The 27309-nt window shown below is 44.8% G+C and overlaps 1 protein-coding gene across 2 annotated transcripts in view; it reads right to left on the bottom strand.

The window, feature by feature from the left end:
* The window catches only part of UBQLN1 (ubiquilin 1), a 42609-nt gene extending 15300 nt beyond the window's left edge, over positions 1-27309 (bottom strand). For both annotated transcript variants that reach the window (XM_039323485.1, XM_039323484.1), the window contains exons 1-2: positions 27145-27309; positions 2650-2801 (exon numbers count right to left, since the gene is read on the bottom strand). In XM_039323485.1, the coding sequence (XP_039179419.1) occupies positions 2650-2801; positions 27145-27309 (317 nt within the window). The remainder of the gene's footprint in view (positions 1-2649; positions 2802-27144) is intronic.

Genomic DNA, 27309 nt, shown 5'->3' with positions numbered 1-27309 from the left:
GCATAGAAATATGAAAGAACTATGGAAGATATATTCATCAAGCTAGTCTAATTTGATCACTTTTGTCATTTCTGTTATGCTGCAGCCTGATTCTACAGTTGTTGAAATTCATTTTTTTCTCATTTATCTAGACTCAGTACGTCATAAGGACAAAAAACAGAATTTTAGAAATGCCCATAAATTTATTTTAAAAAACTGAAATATCACATTGGCATAAGTATTCAGACCCTTTGCAACAACACGTGAAATTTAGCTCTGGTGCCTCCGGTTTCTCTTGATCATTGCTGCCATGTTTCTACATCTTGATTGGAGTGCAACTGTGGTAAATTAAATTGATTGGACATGATTTGGAAAGGCACATGCCTCTCTATAGAAGAGCTCACAGCTGACAATGCATACTATAGCAGAGCAAAAGCCATGAGGTCAAAGCTCCTAGACTGGATTATTGTAAGGCGCAGATCTGGGGAAGGCTACAATAAAATTTCTGCTGCACTGAAGGTTCCTAAGAGCACAGTGGCCTCCATAATTCTCAAAGAAGAAATTTGGCACAACCAGCACTCTTCCAAGAGCTGGTTGCCTGATCAAACTGAGCAATTGGGGGAGAAGGGTTTTAGTAAGAGAGGCAACCACGAATCCCATGGGCATTCTGACTGAGCTCCAGAGATCCTGTGTGAAGATGGGACACAGTTCCAGAAGGATAACCATCATTGCAACCCTCTATCGATCTGGGCTTTATGGCAGAGCAGCTAGACGGAAGCCTCTCCTCAGTGCAAAACACATGAAAGCCCACTTGGTAGTTTGCAAAAATGCACCTGAAGGACTCTCAGACTGTGAGGAACAAGATTCTCTGGTCTGATGAAACCGAGATTGAAGTGTTTGGCCTCAATTTTAAACGTTATATCTGGAGAAAACCAGGCACTGCTCACCACCTGCCCAATACCATCCCAACACTGAAGCATGGTGGTGGCAGCATCATGCTGTGGGGGTGCTTTTCAGCAGCAGGGACTGGGAGACTGGTCAGGGTTGAGGGAAAGCTGAATGGACCAAAGCACATGGATATCCTCAGTGAAAACCTGCTCCACAGCTTTCAAAACCTCAGACTGGGCCGAAGGTTTATTTTCCAACTCTCTGAATGCCCTAGAGTGGCCCAGCCAGATCCCTGACTTGAATCCTATTGAACATCTCTGGAGCGACCTGAAAATGGCTGTCCACTGATAGTTGCCATCCAACCTGACTGAGCTTGAGAAGATTTGCAAGGAAGAATGGCAGAATATCCCCCAATCCAGGTGTGCAAAGCTTGTTGTGTCACACCCAAAAAGACTAGAGGCTATAACTGCTGCCGAAGGTGTTTCAACAAAGTATTGAGTGAAGGGTCTGAATACATTTGCCAATGTGATATTTCAATTTTGTCTTTTTAATAAATTTACAGACATTTCTACAATTGTGTTTTCATTTCGTCATTATGGGATACAGAGTGTAGATTGAGAAAAAAATGAATTTCAACAACTGTAGAACCAGACTGCAGCATAACAAAATTGACAAAAGTGAAGGGGATCTGAATGCTTTCTGAATGCACTATATGCCTACAGCAGGATAGTCAACCTAAGATGAACCATATAATGCTGGGCAGCACTTTTCAGCATCCCTAGGAAGCACTGCAAATTGTGAGAATAAAGTTTTGAATTGTAGTTGTGCAGTATTTGGAATGCCACAGGTTACCTTCACCATAATACACTGACAAAAAAGGGAGGGAAATGAAATCAAAAGCATTAAAACTGCGTCAACTGCTATTAAAGAAGCTGATGGACGATCAATATTTATCAAAGATATATAATCACTGGTGTTTCATAAATTAGCTTCAAAAAAACAAAATTCTGTTCTGCTCAAAATTATACACAGAAAATTTCACTTCCTTCATTACTGTATTACCAAGGTACTTAACATATCAATTAAAGTACAACAAAAGATATGACATCATTTGATTTATAACCTATTTTTCATTCAAAGGACATTTAAAATAGATACACATCACATCTGTGTTCTTAAAAGAAATTCAGATCAATTTGATGATTCGCACACTTTTCCAACAAAGGTATTATTGATTACAAATCAGTGTGATATATAGTATTCTCTAAGTTAATGTTTCTCTCTTGTCTGACTCTAAATTAATTGCAGTTAAGATATCTGTAACTTACTTAAAATATACTTAAATCACTAGCACTGATGATGTTACCTACTTTGGGTACTTAAACATCTGCAAGAAAACAAGGAAGATCAGTACCAAGGACACCTCATAGCTAAAACATTAATGCTGTTACAATAACTATTCAACTGATCAAATAGAAAGGATACAAACCTAATTAGTAGTTATTCTCTGATGAAAAAAGATATGAAATCCTAAAACTGCCATAACATGATGCAAGATAATGAACAAATTGCTATAATTGTTCAGCTTGTTCAGAAACATATTCCAGAAGGATTTTTGCTCCTGGGGCTTATTGTAGAAAGCAAATATACTTCAGAACTAACAGAATTAAGCACATTGGTTTCTATTTGGTTTTATTAGATTATTTTTAAAAAACCTCTAAAACAATGCAAATCATTAAGACGAAATAAAACTATTAATCAGAGTTACACAAGCCAGCCTACCTGTTTTGTGTCTTGATGACAAGGTGAACAGTAAGTCCATCATGAATTCCATGTTGGGTTAATGTATCTTGATCTTTTAAGATTTTTCCAGCAAATATCAACACAAGTTGGTCAGAGTGAGCCTTAAAGCGCTTGGAGATTTCTTCCTTAAACTAAAAAAAGGGGGGAATATAGTTTAGATAGTGCATTAATTTGCTCAATTAACTTATGAGTTGCTCCCATGTTCAGTAAAACATTACCATACAATTATATCAACTGCAGAAATTTGCCCCATTCAGATGCCAAATATTTTATAAGACAAAATGTTTATACAATCCATATACGTACAATTAATACATATGAAAACTATATAAACCATCTTTGTAGAAAATGTATACTGGAGATTATGAAAGGATGTCTGAGTACTTAGAGCAGGCATGTCCAACCCATGGCCCATGGGCCTCATGTGACCCTGGAGAGCTAGTAATGTGGCCCCATGAGTTCATAAACTTTTATGTGATTTATCTCATCCCAACGGGATTGGCTCATCCCTCCCATGCCAGCAGAGGAGGCATGCTGCAGGCCCCATCGGCCAGGGTATTCTGGCTGGAGGGGTCTAGGAAAAGAGCCTTCTCTGCCTTTGCTGCTGCATTTTGGAACATCTTGCCCCCGGAGTGAAGTTGGTTCCAGCCCTTCTGATCTTCCACAAGAACTTAAAGACCTGGCTCTGCCAGCAGGCTTGGGGCTCCAAAGGGGGAACTTCACATTGGAGGTGGTTGACAGATTAGTAACAGATCCCATCTCCCCCTGCTGCTCATTCTACTCCCTCCCCATCTTTTAGTTAGGGTTAAATATTTGTATTTTTATACTATTTTATTTTATTGTGTGTAGGTTTTATATAGTTTTATCCTTTTAATATTTTCAGCTACCCAGAGATGCTGTATAGTAAGATGGGTGGCTAATAAATTAAATACATACGTACATACATTAACTATATTGTATATTTTATATGCAGCCCAAGACAATTCTTCTTCATTCAATGTGGCACTGGCAAGCCAAAAGGTTGGATACTCATGATTTAGAACAGAAGTCCCCAACCTTTAGCACCAGGGACTGGTTCCATGGAGAGAGGTTTTTCCATGGACCGGAGGGTGTATAGTTTTGTATGCTGCCTGCATCCCGCAGATGGAACTTTGCTTGTTTATGCAGATCAGCTGCTGGCATGCCACGGCCCGGTACTGGTCCACAGACTGGGGGTAAGCGATTGCAAGTCCATTGCGGGAGCTGTATGCGGGGGAAGTGGTGATTTGCGCCCTTCCCCAGCTGACAATCGTTGAGCACGGGAGAATTGCTTCTCCAGGGCCCGGTGAAAGCGATCAGCCTGCTTGTCAGCTGACTTGCTTGAGCTCTTGCCAGATTTAGACTTAGCTTTAGCCTTTACCTTAGCCGCGGCTTCTTGACCAGGAGATTTGCGACTGGGTTGCTTGACGGCAGCAGAAGCATGTGGTTCAATGTTGTCTGCTATGGTTAATAGAGAAGGGCTCCTGATGCGGCACTGGAACGATCTCGCTCTGCAACAGATGTCAGTTGCCCACCGTGATGGGACTGACTTGCACGTGGATCAGCGTGGTCCAGCCCACTGGACAAGCAGGACTCACGCTGGGCGCGTCAAGGCGCTCGTCACCAGGGGAAGAGGCAAAGTTAATGTGTCCGTAATGCACAGTCCTGTGGCCCGTGTGGTGACGAGATCTCACATGTCTCACTTTAGTGGCGATGGTCAGGTCCTAATGAGCAACCACTAGATCAGTGGTTCTCAACCTTTCTAATGCCGTGACCCCATAATAGTTCCCCATGTTGTGGTGACCCCCAAGTGGGTGTGGCCACCAATAAGAGGGAGTAGGACAGCTAGGGAAAAGGGGAAAAAAATGGCGGACAGCGTGGTTTGGCGACCCCCATGAAATGGTCATTCGACCCCAAATGGGGTCCCGACCCACAGGTTGAGAACCACTGCACTAGATGCAGAGTGGCAGAAGGCTAAGGTGAAGGAGTGCTAAGCGACAAGGGCCTGCGCAAAATTGTATGTGCAGTGGAGAATTGTTGCTGAGAGGTGCCAATCAGGGAGTAGAAAAAGGGTCCACTGAATTTAGGTTGTGAAAATAAATTCCAAATGAGATTGGAAGCTGTCAACTGTACGCTGGTCTAAATTATAAGGAGTGAGGCCCAGCCGCTGTGTGAGGTGATGAAAATGGCGGCTACATGAGTGGGAAGGGAGCAGTTGGTGAGGAAATCCCAATTAGAACTAGCAGCTGTAAAGCGAGGAAAGCAGCTTTGAACAATCAATATTGCTGGCGGCTGTCTAATGGGCGATACGAGCCCTCCAAGGTTCAAGCCTTCAAGGGCTTGTCAATGCCAGCAAATGGTTGCCTCGCAGTGCGCTAAAATGGCGGCCGCACAGCTGAGAACGGGAAAGGGCAAACCCTTGAAACCTGAGGAGCAAGAGCTTGAAATGGCCAATGTCTGCTCCAAAAATGCTAGGAGACGCGCAGAGAGCAGTCTCCCTCTCCTCCTGATCTCTGTAGCTTGCACAGTAGAATTTAGCGCTTCGTGCCGAACAGCTAAGAGGTGCGGCGGCCGCAGTGCCTCCCAGCAGCGTCGGAAAGTCCGGAGCTGAAATCAGCTAAAATTGATGAATGCTGGGGTAAAGAGCAGCGAGATATTAAGCCTCGTGCTGAAACTGGCTCTTCTAGCTGTGATTGAGTTGTTGTTAACGGCCCCTGAAGCGTCTGACAAATTAACGGCCACCAAAATGGCGGCTGCAGCTCAAAGCTCCGGAGCTGACAGCTAAGGGAGGCTTCAGGGGACAGAAGCCTTTAGGATCGTAGCAGAAAGCTGAATAGAAGCTAAATAGTTTCTGGCTGTCCTGTCAAAGCAATCCCTAATGGATTCCTAAAACTCTGAGAAATTTTTGGTAGGACAGCGTTTCTAAAATGGAAGCTGCAGTCCCCTGACAGATGGCAGAGACGGGGCGTTGACTTACCTGAACGCCTTTTCTCAGCACGGAGATGGATAATCCACGCAGTGGGTTGAGACTGTATTCCTGGCCAATCAGATCAGTCAGCCAAAGTTGCCACGCCCCGTCTTGGACCATGATCCTCCAGTCTTGACTCGAGCGCAGCCATTGACGGACAGTAAGACGTTTTGGCTCCACTAAATATACCCTATTATTCTAGTCTATAAGGGTGGGTGTGGATTATCCATCTCCGTGCTGAGAAAAGGCGTTCAGGTAAGTCAACGCCCCTTCTCCAGCACTGGAGATGGATAATCCACGCAGTGGGACATACCAAAGCCTATTGTCCCTTGGGTTGGGGAATAGACTGGTCCCGTGTGCAACTTTGGTCTAGCACCTGCTGGAGAACCCTCCTACCGAAGGAGGCCTCTGCAGAGGAGTACCTGTCGATTTTGTAATGACGAATGAATGGAGAGGGCGAGGCCCAAGTGGCTGCCCTGCATACCTCTTCAATAGAAGCCTGCATGGCCCATGCTGCTGAGGTGGCAGCACTCCTTGTGGAATGGGCCGTGATATGCTTGGGGACTTGCAAGGACTCCGCCTGGTATGCCCCCGTGATGCATGCCCTAATCCACCTACCGATGGTAGAGGACGAGACCTTCCGGCCCCTAGTAGCAGGGTTGAAGGATATGAAAAGCGCTTCCGAGCGTCGGAATTCCGCTGTGCGTGAAATGTAATGTCTTAGTGCCCTGCGTACGTCCAAGGTGTGCCATTGTTGTTCCAGGGGATGAGCTGGGTTTGGACAGAAGTCTGGTAGGACTATTTCCTGTGATCTGTGAAAAAGGGAGTTGACCTTTGGAATGAATGAAGGGTCTATTCTTAGGACTACCTTGTCCCTGTGAAAATGGCACAGGTCCTTCCTCATTGAGAGAGAAGCTAACTCGGATATCCGCCGAGCTGACGTGATGGCTACCAAGAATGCTACCTTATGGGTCAGATAGCGAATGTCACATGTTTTGAGTGGTTCGAAGGGCGCTCTGGTAAGAGCTTGTAGTACTCGTGGTAGTTCCCACGATGGATACCTATGCACGGTTGGCGGTCTGATGTTTGCAGCCCCCTTGAGGAAGGATCGTATTAAGGGATGCTTGCCCAAGGATTCACCGGGGCTGGCAGAAAGTATAGTTGAGAGGGCGGCGATTTGCCTGCGCAGTGTGTTTGGCGAGAGGTCCCTCTCTAGGCCATCTAGTAAAAATTCTAGGATCTTGGGAATTGTGATCCCTTCGAGTAACAATTCCTGTTTAGAGCACCATGATTGGAAGCTTCTCCACGTGGCCTCGTAGATACGGTTCGTGGAGGGGCGCCTTGATGCCTGTATGACCCTAATTACACCCTGTGAGCAAGCCCCCTTGGCTAAAATTGACCGTTCAAGAGCCAGACGGCTAGTTGTAGCCATTGTGGCTCTGGGTGGGAGATCTCCCCCTGCTTGAGGGAGATCCTCTCCGGAGGAATCCGCCATGGATTCGTGCGGGAGAGACTCCTCAAGTCTGCGAACCAAGGTCTCCTTGGCCAATAAGGGGCCACAAGGATTACCTCGGCCCTTTCCCGCAGAATCTTGCGTACTACCGCCGGAAGGAGAGGTAAGGGTGGAAACGCGTACAGGAGCCCCCTTGGCCATGGGCTCCGTAACGCGTCCGTCTGCTCTGCTCCCTTGGATGGGAATCGGGAGAAGAAGCGAGTTAGGTGGGCATTGGAAGGAGAGGCAAAAAGGTCCACCTGGGGAAGCCCGAAGCGGTGACAGACCTCCCTGAAGATCCTCGGGTGTAGTTGCCACTCCGAGTGATCTATTGTTGATCTGCTCAACAGATCTGCTTGGATGTTTGCCTCCCCCGATATGTGGTCGGCCTTTATGGAGGCCAGATTTTGTTCCGCCCAGGCCCCCAGTAGGAGGGCCTCGGCCGAGAGCGAGCGAGAGTGTGTGCCCCCCTGACGGTTTATGTGGGCCTTGGCTGTCACGTTGTCCGTCAGGACCAGTACGTGCCTGCCTTTTATGCTGCTGTGAAAATGCCTTAACGCTAGGTGAATAGCCCGCAGCTCGAGCCAGTTTATGTTGTGTCGGAGATCCACCGCTGACCAGCGGCCCTGTGTCCACTTGGTCCCCAAGTGGCCTCCCCAGCCGAATAAGCTCGCATCTGTTGTGACTACTACTCTGTCTGGTTCCCTGAAGGGGGACCCCCTGAGGAGAGCTGGAGATAGCCACCACCTGAGGGAGTGTCGTACTCTCAGAGGTATGCCTACCCTCTTCCGGGATGCACTGATTTGTTGTCTCTGAAACGGGAGCATGAACCATTGCAGTTCTCTTGAGTGCAGCCTTGCCCAAGGAACTATTGCTATGGTCGATATCATCTTCCCTAGCAGCTGGGAGAGGCAGACCAGCGTCACTGACTGACCGCGGCTTACCTGTTTTACGGCTTTCTTTATGCTGCTGAGGCGTTCCTGTGATAGGTACACCTTGCATTCCTTTGTGTCTATGACCGCTCCCAGGTGGAGTATTCTCATAGTTGGGGTTAGATGGCTCTTTGGAAAGTTCACCGAGAAGCCGTGGTCCTGCAGCATTTTTATCACTAACTTTAGGTCCGCCCGAGACTGCTGGGCGGACGATGACTGGATTAGAATATCGTCCAGGTAGCACTGGACTCTGACTGGTACGTTTCTTAGTTGTGCTGCCAGAACCGCCAGAATCTTGGTGAACACCCTGGGCGCTGATGACAGGCCGAATGGAAGTGCCCTGTATTGAAAATGGTGCCCCCTGTAGGCAAACCGTAGAAAGCGGCGGTGAGCCAGAGAGATAGGGATGTGCAAGTATGCCTCCGTGAGGTCGATCGATGCCAGAAAATCCCCTTTCCTTACGCTTCCAAGGATGGAGCGTAGTGTCTGCATTTTGAATTTGCGGTATTTTATGTAGAAATTTAGCCTTTTCAAATCCAAAACGGCTCTCCAACCCCCCGAGGGTTTTGGGACCACGAAGAGGATAGAATAAAACCCCTGGTCTCTCTGGTTCATAGGCACCGGCTCTACGGCCCGTATGTTTAGAAGGTGCTGAACGGCCTCGTTCATGAGCCTTCTCTTTGTTGGGTTTGTGGGGCAGGGGCACGGGCGGAAGCGGTTCGGGGGCTTTGAGAGAAATTCTAGATATAGACCATGACGTATGGTGTTCCTGACCCATGCTAGTCTGCCCCCTATGGGAAGGTCTGGGCGGGAGTCATCTGGTACGGCGGAAGGGGCGGTTGTTCCCCCGAAAAGGCCGTCTTCCCTGTGTTTGCCTATGTCTTGTGTTCTGTCTGTCCCCCTGTCTTTCCCTATCCTGTCTAGCTTGGAAGGGTTGGGAATTTTGAAAGTAGTTGACCCTGGCTTCCGTACGAAAGGATTGTTTCCTTCCCCAGGAGCCGGGTCTCTTGTCCTGCCTTTTAAGCATGTGTTTAAGGACCTTGCGCTTGTCCTTGTTCTCTGTCAGGTATGGCGTTAGTGCCTCACCAAACAGCTTTGCCCCTTGGTACGGAGCCGAAGCCAATTTCCACTTGGATTTGGTATCCGCCTGCCAGTTCTTTAGCCAGAGGATGCGCCTGCTCGTGTTGTTTGCCGCCATTGCCTTGGCTGAAAACTTGGTCGCTAACAGTGTTGCGTCCGACGCATATTCCGTGGCCGCTACCATTTTGCTGAGTTCCTGATGAGTGCGTATATCTTCCATGGGAACCCGGCCCTGTAGCTCACGGAGCCAACAAAGTGTGGCTCTGGTGAAAAAGGACGCGGAGGTAGACGCCCTGGTAGCCCAAGCTATTGCCTGGTGCGTTCTCCTGTAGTTGGACTCACTCTTTCGGTCCTCGGCTTTAAGAGCCTCAGCAAAATCTCCTGATATGGCCGTGTCCGATATCAGGGGACCTATGGGTTCGTCCACCACCGGCACCTCCAATGTTCCCTCTAGCTCCTTTGCTACGTTAAATAGCTTCCTCTCCGCATTGCTAGGAAGCGGTAGGGAGGTTGGCGCTGCCCACTGTTTCCTTATTGTGTTTAGGAACATGGTCGGGCATGGTATGCGGTGTTGAGTGGTTACCTTTTCGGCGAACGTCGGCTCAGCCTCCGTGTCAACTGTGACAGGCTCCGCTGGTGTCCCATGCCCCAGATGGGCTGTGGCCTCAGCCTTGCGCAGAATAGTAACAAAAAGAGAAGGGTTAAACAGGCCGCTGAAGGACGGCCCTTGAGGTGAGGTGTCCTCCTCCTCCTCAGACATTTGAATCCCTTGTGACGTACCTGGCTGGTCCAGGTAAGCTTCCTCAGAGACCGACGAGTCTGAGACGGAGGAGAGGTCCTGATGGTCCTCCGTTTCCTCCCGATGCCTCGTTCTAAGTCCTAGAGACTTGGCTTTTGAAGTTTGAGCCCTGGCCTCAAATGCACGGTCCACTGCCTGTGCTATTAGGGTAGCTAGCAGATCCCCCGTCAATGCAGGAGGAGTGACCATTGCCTGGACCCTGCAGGTGCTGTGGTTAGCATGGTCCTCGGGGTTTCCTGTAACCTCCGTGGGGAGGGGGATCGGGAGAGCGATGAGAATTCGCCTATCCCACCCTCTGTTTGGGACTGTGATGAGCTCCCTAATGACCAAATGGCCCGTGGGGATGAAGGGAGACCCAGCGGTAGATCAGAACCTATTCCCCCATTCTGCCTATTTTCAATTCTGGCCCTTTTCTGGGCTCTGTCGAACTCTTTTTCTAGGGCTTGGTGTCTTCTGATTGCCTGTTTGTCAGCCTTCTTTGATGACTTCCTTGCAGCCTTTCTAGGGGCTGCAGAGGATTCCGAATCCTCTGAAGCAGGTGCTCCAGAGGATGAAGGCGGGGCTCCAGTGGAGGGAATGATTGCTTCCTCCATTCTCCACTAACGCTGGGCCGCGATAGGGGGGACCCAGGTAGTAGGAGAGCTCCAACTTTGAGTAAGGACAGGCGCACTACTGGGGGCGTCTGGAACTCAGGAGCAGACTCTGCCAAATTGTCAGAGTTAGTCACTGTGCACGGATAAGAACAGGCACGCTAATGGGAATGCCTGGAACCCGGCTTGACTATGGTGGGTAAGGACAGGCACGCGACTGGGGATGCCTGGAACCCACCACTAAATCCAGAGGCGTACGGGCCACTAATGGGGGACCCGAAGTCTGGAAGGAGCCAAAGGCAACTAAACACAGTTAGTTATGAAAGGTTCTTATTTACTTTAGGTAGAAGACACCAAGTCCTGGCATCAGTAGCTATGTGTCTGATTTGAATGTCTCTGAATGACTAATAGATGCTTTAGTACCCCAGTACTGCTTGCCTATTATTCACTCCAGCGGCTGAACCTAGCTTCCTTAAGGAACTTTAACTCCCCTGTTTGGACAAAAAATATGGCCGCCGCTGCCAGGAAACTACTGCGCATGTGTTAACAAGGCTGCCTATGCCACGTGCGGTTGTAACAAAGAGCTGCGCGTGCTTCCAGCTGTGCAGACAATGGCGCCTCGTTTAAAAAATCCTGAGCAGCCTGGAGTGAAAAGACTGCTCCTTCACACGCCAGCTGTTTCCCTTACTCAATCTCCCTCCCAGCATGCGTCCCCTTTGTCCTCCGCTTCCCTCGCTAACTGCTTTAAGGCGGCTGCCGGCTGTTGGAAGGTGGCTGGGGTTGGTTAGGGAGGGGAGTTAGGGATTTCCCCCTTTTAAGTGGGGGAGGTTTCCCCTGTAGGAATCTGACTTCCTGAGTTTTACAATTTAGCAAGGAAATTTTGAGTGGTCAATTAAATTGAATTAAATTATCTCTAATTAACTTTTAAACTAAGCAATTTCAGCTACTAGAAAAAATCCCCCCCTAATGGAAAGGAACTATACCTGCCCAGGAGCCAAAAGTTCTAGATGTGTCTTCATGGCGAGATCAGTCAAGACTGGAGGATCATGGTCCAAGACGGGGCGTGGCAACTTTGGCTGACTGATCTGATTGGCCAGGAATACAGTCTCAACCCACTGCGTGGATTATCCATCTCCAGTGCTGGAGAACTAAGGATTTTAAGAGGAAAATTGAACAGAAGCTGTTGGCTTCTGTTTCTTTCCCCTAAAAGAAGAATCCACTAATGGGTTAGAAGGAAAAATATTTCCCCTGAATCAAACCTGTCAGAAGTCAGAATTTGGGAGTCAAAATTGTCATGTCCTCATGGGCGAACAGACTAAGTTGAAACTGGGAGGTACCAGGCAAGGACGGGCGTGACAACTTTGACAACTTAAGTCTGATTGGGCAGGACTGAAATAACCCATTGGTGGATTCTTCATCCATCATGCTGGAGAACTTTAAATTTACTGGTTAAATTTTCACCTACACTTAACTATAGTTCGCTTTATTATCCAAACAAAGCTAACATATAATTTATCAGCCATTAGTTCACCAGAAAAATGAGTGAGGGTACAAGGAAAATCACAAGATTAAGTCAACCGAGAATACAAAAGCAGGGAAGTCTCATCTTTCCCAACACTTTTCAAATTCCTTCCAATGATACAAAAAATTCAGAAACTGCAAATGTTCTGCCGATACAAAAGTTGCCAATATAAATGGGAAAGCATGCCATATAAATGTATTTACCAGCTAAATAAGCAGCCCTTCAAAATGCCAAATTGTTCTTCAGCCTTAAAAATGATGAAGGATCTCTTTGCTAACCAAAATGTTGAAAGGCTGTGTCCTCTTCAAAAGTTAGCAGTGTAAAGCCAGTTTGGTCTAAGTAAGATCCCAGACTAGAAACCAGGAAACTGTGAATTCTAGTCCTGCCTTGGGCATACAAGCCAGCTGGGTGACTCTGGGCCAGTCACTCTATCACAACCAGACTCATCTTAAAGGGGTATAGTGGAGAAAATAGGAGGAAGAAGGAATATTAGGTATGTTCACTGCCTTGAGTTATTTATAAAAAGTATAAAACCAGGATTTAAAATCTAAAAGAAAAATTACCACTGAAAATCCAGATACTTGCAATTGCATGTGAATATGCATATGCAGCCACAGATTATAATCAGCAACAATCATGCTTAAGTGTTTTCCAAGTCTGATAATATTTGGTGATCACTGAAACAGCTATGTCAAATACTGAAAATACAATCCTCTGACAGGCTAAGCAGAAGATTGGAGAGGATATATTTTGGATAACTGCAGCAATTATAATATTCAAGAGTTCATTCATATTCCCCATAGAAATATTACTCTCTATTGGCAAGCAGAATATTATAATAGAACTGCCATAATTTTGAAATTAAAACAATCAACTACATGACTTACTACTGGATTTAGAATTTAATTTTTCTTTAATTTGCTTTAATTTTTAAAAGATCACCCTATACTCTAAAGTGATAAGTATAAAAGCTTAAGCAGACATTCCAATGCCAGATTCAGTATTCTTTTATTATACTACAATTTATACAGCATGCAGAATTCTTCTTTTAACACAGCATTTCTTTTACTTCTAACATAAAGAATATAGTCTTGACCTTACTGTGAACAACACAGGACAACAGTTCTGGCCTCAAACTTCAAAAACAAAACAAAATGTTTGCTTGTTAAAAATGAGTAATGTAGCCCAGCTATAATCAAGCTATATGGAGTTAGAGAGAAGGCCACACAGAAGTGGAAATAACTTATAGATAATATTTTATCAGGAATCAGATGCACACATAAAAGAAAACCAAGGAAAAGGAAGAATAACATTAGAAATTGTTTTGTTTGTATTCTATTTGATTTTATTTATTTTATCTCATACTTGGAAAAAAACTTCTACAATTATGTCTTTACTAAATATAGTTTTTGTTGAAAATCTTATTCATTAAAGTCTAGCTCTAAATCGTGATAGATTATGACATATATCATATAAAATAAATGGCAATATCCAATTATTTAATCAAGTTGATCTTATAGACATTTACATGAAGCAATTTCAACCTAATCCGAGCTTCCCAATTAAAATAGCATGGATTTGAAACCTTTGCCTGCTTTGTGCATTTGTTTGCAACTTACTGACTATAAGTAAGAATTATTTGAATATTGACAACCTCTTCAATTTTCATGAACTCTGGGTAAATTTTTCTCAATGGAATCTATTCACACTTTCAACTGAAAAATCATTAAATGGAAAATACAAAAACATAATGACGTTCATCAAATGTGAACAATCCTCTCATCCTTACCTGGAATCCACAAAGGCAGTCAAGTCACCAGCAATATCCATACATTTTTAAAAGAACTATCTGCCCAGTTTTCTAATAGAAAGAGAATCACCAAATCCTTCCCCAAATTCTGCAAACACAACACTCTAGGTAAGTCTCAGCTGATACTGTGTTTCCCTGAAATTAAGACCCGGGCTTATATTTTTTTGCCTCCAAAAGAGGCACTAGGTCTTAATTTTGGAGAATGTCTTACCTTAGGACCACCACAGCCAGGCATCCCACACCCTGACACGTGTTGTGCCGCTGCTTGACTTCTGTGGCCGCTTGCTGCCACTTGCGGTTGGATGCCATGTGACGCACTGCACCTTTGCCACTCCTCCCGGTGCTTTGTGCCATTCTACTGCTCGTGGCAGGATGCTGCATGGCTCTTTGGGCCATTTCTGCAGCAGAAATGGCCCAAAGTGCCACATGGCCTCCTGCCGCGAGCAACAAAAGCGGCCCAAAGCACACAAGCAACAGAAGCAGCCCGAAGCGCTGCGCAAGCGGCCCAAAACATGCGAGCAGTGGAAGCGGCCCAAAGCGTCATGCGGCGTCCTGTGGGGAGGAGTGGTAACAGCACAATGTGCAAGTGGTGGTCAGCCACAAGTGGCAGCAAGCGGCCGCAGAAGTCAAGCAGTAGTGCAACAGGTGTCGAGGTGTGGGAGGCCTGGCTGTGGTGGTCCTACCAATAAGGTAAGTGGGTTCGGGGTGTGTGGGGCAGCTTCACCCCCATACCCCCATCTTAGCTTGATTTTTAGGGGTGTACCTCACCCTAAAACTGGGGCTTAGTTTTGGAGTAGGGCTTATATTAGGCCCACCCCCAAAAATCAAGGTAGTGCTTATTATCGGGCTGGTCTAACTTTCGGGTAAACATGGTAGTACAATAATTGGCCCAAAGAGTGGAAAACTTGCATCCCTTAACCTAATTTCAAAAACTTTTCTAAGCAAACAGATTAGCCTTTGGCAAAAACAATTTGTTCTGAATTGTTGTATGGGGAAAATACATACATATGCTAGATAACACAACCTTTACATGCTCTATCTCCCATCTACTGCCAATGTCAACTTCTCCAAGTGGTAGTTATGGGAAGGCTTAAAGAGAAAGTTAAATGGACATCAACATGATAAAATATTAACCACTGATCATCTAACAGCAAGCAAAATGCTGACAAATAAATGTCTGAGGTTTGAACTTTCCCCAGGCCTAACAAGCTGCAAGGAGGAAACCACCAACCTACAAAGCTTGAAACAAACCCCAGAGTGCTGGAATAAGGAGTCATAAGAGATATAAGCAGTTTCTTTGGAGGAAAGGTATAGAAGGGGCGTTGTCTTACCTGAACGCCTTTTCTCAGCAAGATGATGTAGAATCCACCGGTGGGTAATTTTAGCCTTCCTGCTCAGAAGAGACTAGGTCTTCTGAGTATGTCTTCCCAGTTTTGACGAGGCGAAGCATCCCTGACGAAGTCTGGCGCAATGGCTCCAATCATCGTTGACACTTTCCTAGACTACCCTAACGGGAGGGTGTGGATTCTACATCATCATGCTGAGAAAAGGCGTTCAGGTTCTCCAGCATGATGAGTGTAGAATCCACCGGTGGGACATACCAAAGCTGCTCATGTCCCTACCGGGGGGGGGGGGAGTCTAGGCTTGTGTCTCCTGAAAAGAAACCTGTTGTAGGACCCATCTGCCAAACGTGGCATCCGCCGCTGCAAACCTATCTATCCTATAATGCCTGACAAATGAGGAAGGGGAGGACCCCATCGCTGCCCTACAAATCTCCTCAACCGAAGCCTGTGTGGACCAAGCCACTGACGCAGCTGCACGTCGAATGAGCCATGATGTGTGCAGGAAGTGGAAGTGACTGAGAAAGATAGGCCCGAGCAATGCATGCCCTTATCCACCTACCAATGGTCGAAGATGAAACCTTCTGACCCATGGTTGAGGGTTGAAAAGACACGAACAAGGCCTCCGACTTGCGAAAGGCCGAGGTTCGCTTAACGTAATGATGCAGAGCCCTGAACACATCCAATTTATGCTACTGTCGTTCTAGACTATGTGAAGGATTTGGACAGAAATTTGGAAGAACTAAGTCTTGGGACTTGTGAAACAAGGTATTGATCTTTGGAATGAAGGAAGGGTCCAATCTGAGGACCACCCTATCCTCGAAAAAGGTGCACAGATCACTCCTAACTGAAAGTGCGTTCAATTCCGAAATCCTTCTAGCCAATGTTATGGCTACTAGGAATGCCACTTTCAAAGACAGAAAATGAAGAGAACAGGAACTGAGGTTCAAACGGAGAGGTCAGATCCTGCAACACCCTAGGTAGGTCCCAAGACGGATAGCGATGTATCGCGGGCGGTCTAGCGTTAACCGCCCCCTTTAAGAAAGCACTAACCACCGGATGTTGCGACAAAGGAACCAAGTTGTCACAGGTAAGGACCGTTGACAGGGCCGCGACCTGCCTGCTGATGGTACTAGGTAATAAACCCTTGTTCATACCTTCAAGCAGGTAGTCCAAAATATTAGGAATTGTAACCGAGAGCGGCCTGAGATTTTGCTTAGTGCACCACATGCAGAAGTTCCTCCACGAGGCGTCATAAATTCTATTAGTCGAGGGGCGCCTTGAGGCCTGAATCATTGAGATCACCCCGGACGAATAGGATTGCCTAGCTAAACCTTCCTGCTCAAGTGCCAGGCGGCTAGCTGGAGCCACTGTGCATTTGGGTGCTAAAGATTCCCTTGCCTGAGAGCCACTCGTTCCGGGGGAATCCTCCAAGGTGGTGAGAGCGATAGATCCACAAGGTCGGCAAACCATGGATGCCTTGGCCAATGCGGAGCAATCAAGATTATCTCCGCCCTTTCCTGAATCAGCTTGTGGATGGTTGCCTATAACAACGGAAGGGGAGGAAAGGCATAAAGCAGGCCCCCTGGCCACTGGCACCGAAGGGCATCCGTTCCCTCCGCTCCCCGTGTCGGGAACCTGAAGAAGAATCTGGGAAGTTGAGTGTTTGACGGGGGAGGCAAAGAGATCCAGATGTGGACGGCCAAACCTTATCGAGATGTCCCTGAACAGTGCTGGGTCCAGTCGCCACTCCGACTGGTCCACTGTGACCCTGCTCAGGGAATCTGCTTGTCGATTTGCCTCCCCCGATATATATTCCACCCTGATGGACCCCAGGGTGGACTCTGCCCACACACCTAGATCCAAGGCCTCCTGCATGAGCGACCAGGATCGGGTCCCTCCCTGTTTGTTGATGTGAGCCTTGGCTGCCACGTTGTCTGTCAGAATCAGGACGTGCTGTCCTGTCACTGGGGAGGAAAACTGCCAGAGTGCTAAATGTATGGCCCTGAGCTCGAGCCAATTTATATTGTGAACTAGGTCTGACTGGGACCACTGTCCCTGGGCCAGATGAGTCTGAAGATGGGCACCCCAACCGAACAGACTGGCATCTGTGGTCAAGGTGAGCCTGTGAGGCTCCTTGAAGATGGTCCCTTTGATCATTGCGGATGAAGCCCACCATAGGAGGGATAACAGAGTTTGATGGGGAACCCTGACCTTTCTGTTGGAGGAATTGAGGTTCTGTTTCTGAAAGCGAAGGAGGAACCACTGAAGGTTTCTTGAGTGAAGCCTGGCCCATGGAACGATCCCCATGCAAGAAACCATCTTTCCCAAGAATTGAGACAGCTGTACCAGGGGCACTGTTTTGTCTCTCCGAACTTGATGTACCAGCTTTCGGATGCTGACCCGACGTTCCTGTGAAAGATAGCCCTTGCAAAGGTCTGAATCTATGATCACCCCAAGATGTAGGAGGCGCTTTGTGGGGATCATGTGGCTCTTTTTGAACTTCACTGAGAACCCGTGAGCCTGAAGGGTATGTATCGTGACTTTCAGGTCTGACTGAGCCGACCCGAAAGAGCTGGACTGAACTAGGATGTCGTCTAGATAGCATGGCACACGCATCGGCATCATCCTGAGGTGATCCGCCAAGCCTGCCAAAATTTTTGTGAAAACCCTTGGAGCTGAAGATAGACCAAAGGAAAGGGCTCTGTATTGGTAATGCCGGCGCGCGTAATAAAACTGAAGGAACCTGTGGTGTTCTGGAAGTATGGGGATGTATAAGTACACTTCTGTAAGATCTATGGAGGAGAGGAAGTCCCCTTTCCTGATACTGGCGAGAATGGACTTTAGGGTCTGCATCTTGAACCTTCTGTAGGTCAAGAAGTAGTTCAGACCCTTTAAGTCCAGTATCGCCCTCCATCCCCCTGAGGCTTTGGGGACCACGAACAGAATGGAGTAAAACCCCTCTCCTTCCTGTTCCTGTGGTACGGGTTCTATGGCCTTGATTTCTGTCAGATGGGAGATGGCTGTGGCTACCAATCGTGCCTTGGTTGTGTTTTGTGACACCAGGCACTGTATGAAACGGTCTGGGGGAAGCAAGTAGAACTCTAGAGTGAGACGGTATTTGACAGTGTCCCTGACCCAGGAGTCGGTGGTGGTAGTCTCCCAAATGTCTCTGAACAGCGCCAGGCGACCACCAATGGGAGAGTCCTCCTTGGCGTCACTTGGACCGCCTGTAAGGACGGCCACCTGAGCCCTGGAAGGGACGTTTGGATTGAAATTGGCCCTTGGTTCCCATGCTCTGGCGGTCCTGTGGATGATCCTGCCTTGGATCGCGAGCCTCTTGACCAATCCCAGGACTGCCCTGCCCGAAAAGGCTGTCTCCACTCCCAGGAACCAATGGGACGGAAAGCCTGTCTACGAAACTCCTGCTGGGGCCACCTATCCGACCGTCTGGAGGGGTGTGCCAGAATCTTGCGTTTGTCGTTGCCCTCAATAATGTGCGGTTCAAGGATTGAGCCGAATAGCTGTGTACCACTATATTTGGACGTGGACAGATGCCACTTTGACTTCAAATCAGTTCTCCACTGCTTCAGCCACAGTAACCTACGAGAGGCAACTGTGGCTGCAATAGATCTAGCAGAGTACCTGGTTAATGAAGGGAAGCGTCTGCCATGTACTCTGAAGCAGCCACCAGCTTCCCTAGTGTCTGATGTGTTGATCCGGGGGAACAATTGCCTGCAGTTCACGGAGCCACTGTTCAGGCGCTGCCTCCTCATCCTCTGACATGGGCGTGTCAGCTATCTCCAAGTCCACAGACCCCTCCTCCCCTAGCTGGGAAGAAGTCTCAGAGATGCCTGAATCGGGGACAGTGGTACGTCCCGCTTGAGAAAGAGGAATAGAAGGAGGCGGTGGTGGTTGCAAGGGTCATTGTCCCCTAGAAGACATGAATTGCATAAACGCATTGTGTATAAAAGCCTGAAACTGATCTGACCACATATCCCTTTGTTCAGAACTAACCCCAACCTCAGCTGGAATAAATGTGGCCTTAGGTCCTTGATGAGTAGATGATGATGATGAGCGAGGGGGACCAACCTGTTCAGTTTCCCCCTGAGAAGACCAAGCCCTGGGGGCATCATGAGAAGGTGCAAATGGAGGCTCAAATGGGGAAGTGTCCAATGGAACGGGGGGAACCACTTCAGCTTCACTGGACATGAGCCTTTGGGCTTTGGAGAATTCCCTCTCCAGTGCCAGATGTCTCAAGGCTTCTCGCTCGGCTGCCTTGGAGGGCTCCTTAGTGGTGATGTGTTTTGTCTTAGCTTTTTTCTCCCCCCCCCCCGCGTCCAAATCAGTAGATCTGCGCTTTGTTTGTGCGGGGGGGAATACCAGAGCCCTGTGATGCCTGGGGCGAGGAACTGTCTGCCATTGCAGTCTAGATAACCCGGGTAGGAGATATCCAGAAGTGGTGGGAACCCAAACACGCAGATCTAGTTGACAGAGATGGAAAACGATCCTTGCTCTGCACAACAGCAATGGCAAGGACAGCCAGACAGCTCCCTAGAACTGCCTGTCTAGGCCAGTGACAAATGCCACACTCTAAGTGGAACAGGTGGTCTAAAAGTAATTTCCCCTTCGCTCAACTCACACCAGAAATAAGTATATGTGACAGAACCACTAATGAGTAGTTAGAACAATAACGCCAATACGGACCAGGACTCAAATCTTTGATTCTCCTGAGAACAAACTGATAACCCCCCCCCCCCGTTAAAGGCCTGACAATGCAGGCCAGTGGTAAATAAAGCAGGCCTCAATGCCTTGGAAAGGAACACAAGGTCTCCATAAATTGGCTTCCGTGTCTAAGGACACTCTCAAAATGGCGGCCGCACCTAAATCACACTCAAAATGGCAACTGCTCCCAATAACGCCTCCAAAATGGCGACCGCGGCCTGCACACACGATCAAAATGGTGGCTGCGCCCGTTCAGTGCCTCCAAGGAAAGGCAAAAATACCAAAAGAGTGGAATGGAAGGGAATCAACCCCCCTGCTAGATCGAGAACTTTAAGGAATAGCCACTTTAAATAAGCACTCTCCCCCTTTCATGAAAAGGCACTTGCTATTAGTCGCGCAGCCTCCGCTGCAATCTGAATCCTGCGGCCGAGAGGAGCCTCGTTGCAACAAAGCTAGAAAGGGAAGCCTCCAAACAGCCTGAGTCTCGAAAAGACTCCGATCTCCGAAAGCCAGCTGGTCGGCTGGTCCGCACCCCGCTGATCCGCTAGATCAGAGGTGAAAACCCCTGCTCGAAAAAACAGCCTGCAGCCTTCTTCACAGGAGCCTGTTAGGCTCGAAGCCAGAAAGCCTCTCCAAATTTCAATTTAAATTTTTGCCAATTCGAGTTCCAATTGCAAAAACAAACAAAAAAAAAACACTACAATTTAGATGACTAAAAAGGATTAACTCAATCAGATTCAATAGATGATCAATTAACCTAGCCTAGGTAAGAAGCCAAAAAAAATTGCGCCCTACTGAGCCAAGACTAAGTCAAAACTGGGAAGACACACCCAGAGGGAAGCATGGCCAAAGTTTTGACCTAATCTCTTCTGAGCAGGAAGGCTGAAATTACCCACCGGTGGATTCTACACTCATCATGCTGGAGAACAAAAGGACACATTCAATAGGCCATCCCAGACCAAAACCATCTCAAGTAAGATCTCACAAAAATAAACATCACTGTCATTGGCCTGAACAAAAAAAGACTATCAATTAAAACACACAACTGGCATAATAATGGTAATGAAACATACATAGGTGCAAGCTGACAGCACACTGGTTGATCTAAAGACACTGCTGCCAACCAACATACGCAAAACAATCATTATAGTAGTTTCCATATCTTACAACCCTCAAAATAAAAAGGCCCCAAAGACCTACCATTCATTGGTCAATGTCATTCTCCCCACAATAACAATAACAAAGATGAAAACAAGTGCTTCTCCAAAAACCTGAATAACAGTTAACCCAACCAGTATAAAAAGAAAATCACAGATTCAAATGCTTAAGTAAGCTTAAGTCAAGTAAGTAAAAGCTTCATAGGCAAATTCTCATGTGAACCAAATGAAAATGATGAACAACTAGCAACCTTCTCCAAGCTTCAAATCATGTATGTGATGAATACCTAATTTGAAAAATCAGCAAGGAAATGCTGGACTTGGCATTTTCCAAATGAAACCAAGGCTTGGAGCCGCCTGGAGTTGGCTGAAAGATGGGTGGCTATGTTTTAAAATAAATCAGACCTACTACGTATTGGACAATTATATAAAATTATTACAAGTGTCAAAATAGTACACTGACAACATTGATAATATAATGACAATAGATACAACTGTACTTAAAAAAGATTTTGAACGAATTTGGAATCATAACCTTAGTGTTATCCCAACAATATGAATATCTCATTAGGCAACTCAAAAATTACATAGTGATAGCAAAAATTCAGACAACAGCTGAAAGAAGCTCTTGCATTAGGAACAGAGCTAGAGAGCTCTTAGAGAAGAGGAAGGAGGTCAAAGGAGAAAATACACTCAACAGGATTAAATTCTATAAGCAGAAATGCAAAGTGAAGCTAAAAGAAGACTATGAAAATGACTGAATTACAACTTGTGGAAACAAGAAAGAGGTGAGAACCAGCATTAAAAAAATGCCAGAAGAAAATGTAACAGAAAGCAGGGCCTTCAAGAAGGATGATACCAGCACAATTGACCAATAAATATTTGAAAAAATACAAGCATTTTCATATTATGATCTTTCTTTCAAAAAATACCGGTCCAAACACCAACATATATGTAAAAATTCAAGTTATCAAAAATCAAGCTAGATGATGTAAGACACAAGGGCCACAAATTATCTTTGAAGGTTAGAAAGCTAGAAAAGCAACTGACCACATTCTTTAATAACTACCTAAACACAGGTGATATCCCTGACCAATGGAACTCTTCAAAGATAGTTCTTATTTTTAAAAAAGGGACTCCAAAATTTGCTAATTATCATCCAACATAGTTTCTCACCAACTCTTAAGTTCATCAAGTTATAATGATTAGAATATTAAAAAGTTAACACCAGTTATGAAAGGAAACCAAATTTCACAAAGGATACTCAACCATCAACAACCTCCCTCACAATTAACAAGTTGTTGAAACAAACAGGAGAAATATGTGTCCCTATGCTTTGTATTTGATGACTGTCAAATGCTTTTTGACAGTATATAAATGATTGCAATCAGAAATACATTGAGAAATCAAGATATTAATAAGAGCTACACCCAGCTAATAGAAGGCGGTTCAACTGACACCATTTTCTTTTACTGCCCATTACCATCCTATTACACCAAGTTATCGAATAAGTGACACAATCTCCCTAAAGCTTTTCACAATGGCTCTTGATGAAAATTTTAGATGGCTCAACTGGGCAGATAAAAGTATTAACAACAATGGCAAGAAGCTCACCTACCTACAGTTTTAGCAGATGATACTATAATCATCAGCCACCATTTCCAAGATACCAAGCAGCAGCTAATTGAGTTTAGCTGCTGCTTGGTAAACAGAGCAGTTGGCTTGGAAATCAGCACAAAAAAACCTAAACACTTGTAAAATTTATTCCATAAAAAGAAACTAAAAGGTGAGTTGACATAGGATGTGAATCCTACACCTCACATTGGCTGGGAATAAATGCCATGCACACAGTGAACAAATAGATATCCTACTATGTGGGAAACAGTAAAGCAAGTGTATACTCCAACCCGTCTATCCCAATAATGATTTACAGCTGCATGTGACCTAAGAAAATTTGAAGTAGAGAAGCTTCAAGTAACATAGTGTGAAATAGGAAAGTGAATATTTAAGATCTTGTTCGGAGACTGAATCCAACATACAGAAATTTGTATCAATACCTAAGATATTGACAATGTTGTTTGCAACCAGCTAATTGTCAACTTCTCACAGTAAATATACTTCCAAAGAGTATGTCTATGTAATGTGTACATATGTAATATGTACATGTGCAAAAAAACCCCAGTGTCAGATCAAAAAAAATTATTCATGGAGTTAATAACCGATTAATACTCTGTAAATGAGAATTTAAATGTAAAACTAAATGAATTTTTACAAACACTGTTCTCTTCAACACACATATAGCTACAAGTATACCTTTATAAAGACCCTCCTTCTCTTCAGAAATAACAGAAATTGAAAGAATACAAAGAAAACAAGAGAAAGATGAAATGAGGGGAAAGCAATGGGAAGGCAAGAGAAGAAAAACAAGGTAGAACTAAGGCAAGGGGAAATTAACTGTAGAAAGATTTAAGTTGCACATATATTGAACTCACAAACATAAACTTATGCATGCTTAAGTTCAGGTATGTGCCTCCACCTGCTGCCAGCACTTTCCCTTTAGATATTGTCTCCCTCTATTTGGGGAACACAAGATGAAACCCCTCACTGCAACTTATTATGAGGTTAGGAGAATTTTGATTCTTTTTTATGAATATAGTATTTAATCTAGTAACTATTTACTTAAGAATTTTTGCATTATTCACATTTTAAAATACACTCTGTACACTTACACAAACAATAATTACATGTAAATTCCATGAAATAATATAACACTTTGGTTTGACTATCCAATACTATTTGTATTCTTTCAATGCAATCAGAGACTAGGAAAGGAAAAATATTTTAGCTTTTTTAGGTTAAATCAAATTTATAAATTTATAATACATTTACTATCCAAAGTTTAGATGCTCAATATGTCAGTTTTTAGCCCAAACATTCTGCTAATATGGGATGATTCTGTGAGATGGCAAATTAGTTGTTCTTTTTTGCAACTTTGCCCAACTGGTTTTGAAAACTTACATGAGTTCTCAAATGTAGAAACATAATTAGATACGATAAATCAATGTCTTAGTTTAATAACTAGATCTAATCTTTGCTGTAGCCTTCCTAGAATCAGCATATTATTGTATAAAAAACATGAATCAGAATTCTGATAATAGGGTAGGCTATATCAAAAAGCTTATTCCTTGCTGAACCAAACAGTGAGATATTATAGAAAGTCCTATATTATTCAGAGCCATAATCTACTGCCTTTTTAATACCGGTAAAAGAGAATTTTCCATTCCTATGATAGCTTAAGGGTTTTTTTTTATGAAGAAGACAAACGCTATGAATACTTCTTATTCCAGTCAACAGAATGTAATAAAAACTCACCTGTAGTACAGATAAAAAATGTGCTTATCTCTTCATAAACAGCATAGAATCTTAGTAAAAATAATTTTAAAACACCCTTAGACATTGACATGTAGTTTTCTGAAACATGGTTTCTCAATATGAAAACATTTTTCAGTCATATGTAAATGATATGATTGAAATATTATGCAGAAGTTAAAATTTAAAAGGTCTTGGCACCTAAAGGTATACAAGAATGTAAAAGAACAAATTCTGCTTTTGAAACATTTCTCCAGACACACTTATCTAACAAGAGAATTTATTCATGATTTCTCACAGGCATTTTAATCCCACATTTAATTTGGTTCCTTTCTTGCTGTAACTTTTTACTGTATTCTACAGATGAGTTTTTGTCCCCACAGATATGACAGTAACTGTTTACTGCACCAAAACATACAATGAAGCAAGTCATTTAAATAAATCGTGAAATTGAAAGCTTCAGTGCCAGTATGCCAGAGAAAAATAATTTATACAAATTGGTTTCTAACATCTGCAAAATTTATTATTTAAAAAAAAAATTAGGAAAAAAGGTATTACGTTGGACATAATGCTTGTGACCAAAGTCTTCAGTTTTCAGACTAAACTTAGTTTCACTTTAATAAGCTGTTACAAATTTATACATGCCTAATATTTCAAATTAAAAATAAAGTCATGATTTAAACCAAGCAATAAGGCAATTCTGTGTCTGTTACAAAGAGTTTAATGTTGTAAGATAAAATTGAAACTCTTAACTTCTCTTTGAAAGAGCAGTATGAACCAAAACTTTAGCTCCAATCCACAGCCCACTGCACTGATCAGCTAATAACGCAGCCCCGCAAGATCATAAACTTTTATGTGATTTATATACATTATATATTTTACATGTGTCGCAAGACAATTTCTCTTCACTCAATGTGGCAGGGGCAAACTAAAAGGTTGGACACCAGAATGTTAACCAGTCTATTCTTAGCAAGGATAAAATTAGAGTGATAAAATTAAAAAATACCCCAAATTTACTGGTATAATGAATATTCAGTTTATTTAGCATCAATAAATTTTCCTTGTTTGGTAAATTTTTATTCTGTTGACTATTTGTTAAATTTTGTATTCACAGCCATTCCAGATTTTGCCAATAATTTCTAAATTTGTCTTTATCTTACAATGATGTTTTGCTCATAAAAGTTTCCATCTGAAAATTGAAATTAGGCCTAATTCAAATTACAATTCCAACATACCGTATTATTTTTCTGAACAGGCCAGAGCATAAAGACAGTTAACAAGCTGGCAGATAGTATGCTTAAGAGCAAAATGCCACATGTATAGATGTTTAAACATAGCTGCAACACATGGATTTTGAAATACAGGTAATCCTCAACTTACAACTACAATTGAGCCCAAAGTTTATGTTGCTAAGTGAGACATTTGTTAAGTGAGTTTTGCCCCATTTTACGGCCTTTCTTGCCACAGTTAAGTGAATCACTGCAATTTTTAAGTTAGTAACATGATTGTTAAGTGAATCTGGCTTTCCTGTTTTGACTGTCAAAAGGTCACAAAAGGTGACCCCGGGACACTGCAATTGTCATAAATATGAGTCAGTTGACAAGCATCTGAGTTTTAATTACCTGACCATGGGGATGCTGCAATGTTCATTAGTAACTTTTTTCAGTGCCGGTTTAACTCTGAATGGTCACTAAATGAACTGTGGTAAGTCAAGGACTACTTGTATGCAAGTGGTAGACCATCAAGAAGACCAGTACAGATAATGCACTACTATAATTCTGTATCCAATATGCATTGTGGAGTTACTTCTATATGACATACCGCTTCCAGAAAGCATTCTTCTACAAAAGAAGGTATATATCAATTACAATTCTTCAATATGTAAATATGTAAAGAAAACAAAATCCATGTTCCAAACGAACAGACCGTATAACCATATACTTGTTAATGTAGACCACAGAAACTGTTGAGCCGAATCGGACCAAAGGTCTTTTGGTCCACCATTTCCTTCCTCTGGGAAGGCTGTAGGCAGAGCTGCAACAGCACTCTCCCACTTGTATGTCCAGAGGCCTAAACCATCACCAGCAGCCATTTCAACAGAGAACTCGGGGCTAATGTAAAGTAGAAAACCAGCCTGTTTGAAAATGACTCCATACCTTCCATTGGCTTCCCATACTAAACTTCAAGGCTTGCTAGCACGTTAGGACTGTATTCAGAACAGAAGTCTAGATTTCGCCCTTTTTTGTTCCTTTCTAGACAAAGCCGAGAGATCCCTCATTAGCATTTCCGGCCTCCAAGAACTACATCAAAGTGTTTCCATCGGTCAGCCAACCCCTCTCAAGGGCCTGTCTCCAGGACACGCTGACTGTGAAGTAAAATCCTCTGAACAACACAAGCCACACTTCTCTCCACAAACCCACCTGGAGAAAAGCGCTCCACTTCCACTTTGGACCTAGTCCGTCCAATCCCTTTCCAGGCCTTCGATGAGGCAAACAGCTCCCGGCCCGCGCCAACAACTGGGCCGGTGACTGTGCAGAAGCGCCGCGCACTCTCCTGGCCTTTCGGCGGCCTAGATGCCGCCGGTAGGAGCGGGTGGTCAGTGCTTCCCTCGCCGCCGAGCGGTGGCACCGGCCACGCCCCTCCCCCTGCATAGCTCTCGCTCCCCGCCTCACCTGCCGGATGCTGCTCGTTTCTGGCACCGCAAACTCCTCCTTCTCTTTCGGGGTTTTCACGGTGACTTTAATGATCCGCGGCTCAGATGCTGAGGCAGACGTGGCCGGGACTGGGGGATCGGTGGGGCTCTGGGGCCCAGGAGGGTTCTCGCCGCTCTCAGACAT

This window comes from Crotalus tigris, unplaced genomic scaffold (genome assembly GCF_016545835.1).
Source record: "Crotalus tigris isolate CLP2741 ecotype Arizona unplaced genomic scaffold, ASM1654583v1 scf7180000024276.985868, whole genome shotgun sequence".
NCBI lineage: Eukaryota > Metazoa > Chordata > Lepidosauria > Squamata > Viperidae > Crotalus > Crotalus tigris.
Note: the sequence above shows the minus strand (reverse complement) of the source record. Positions and strands in the feature narration are given on the sequence as shown.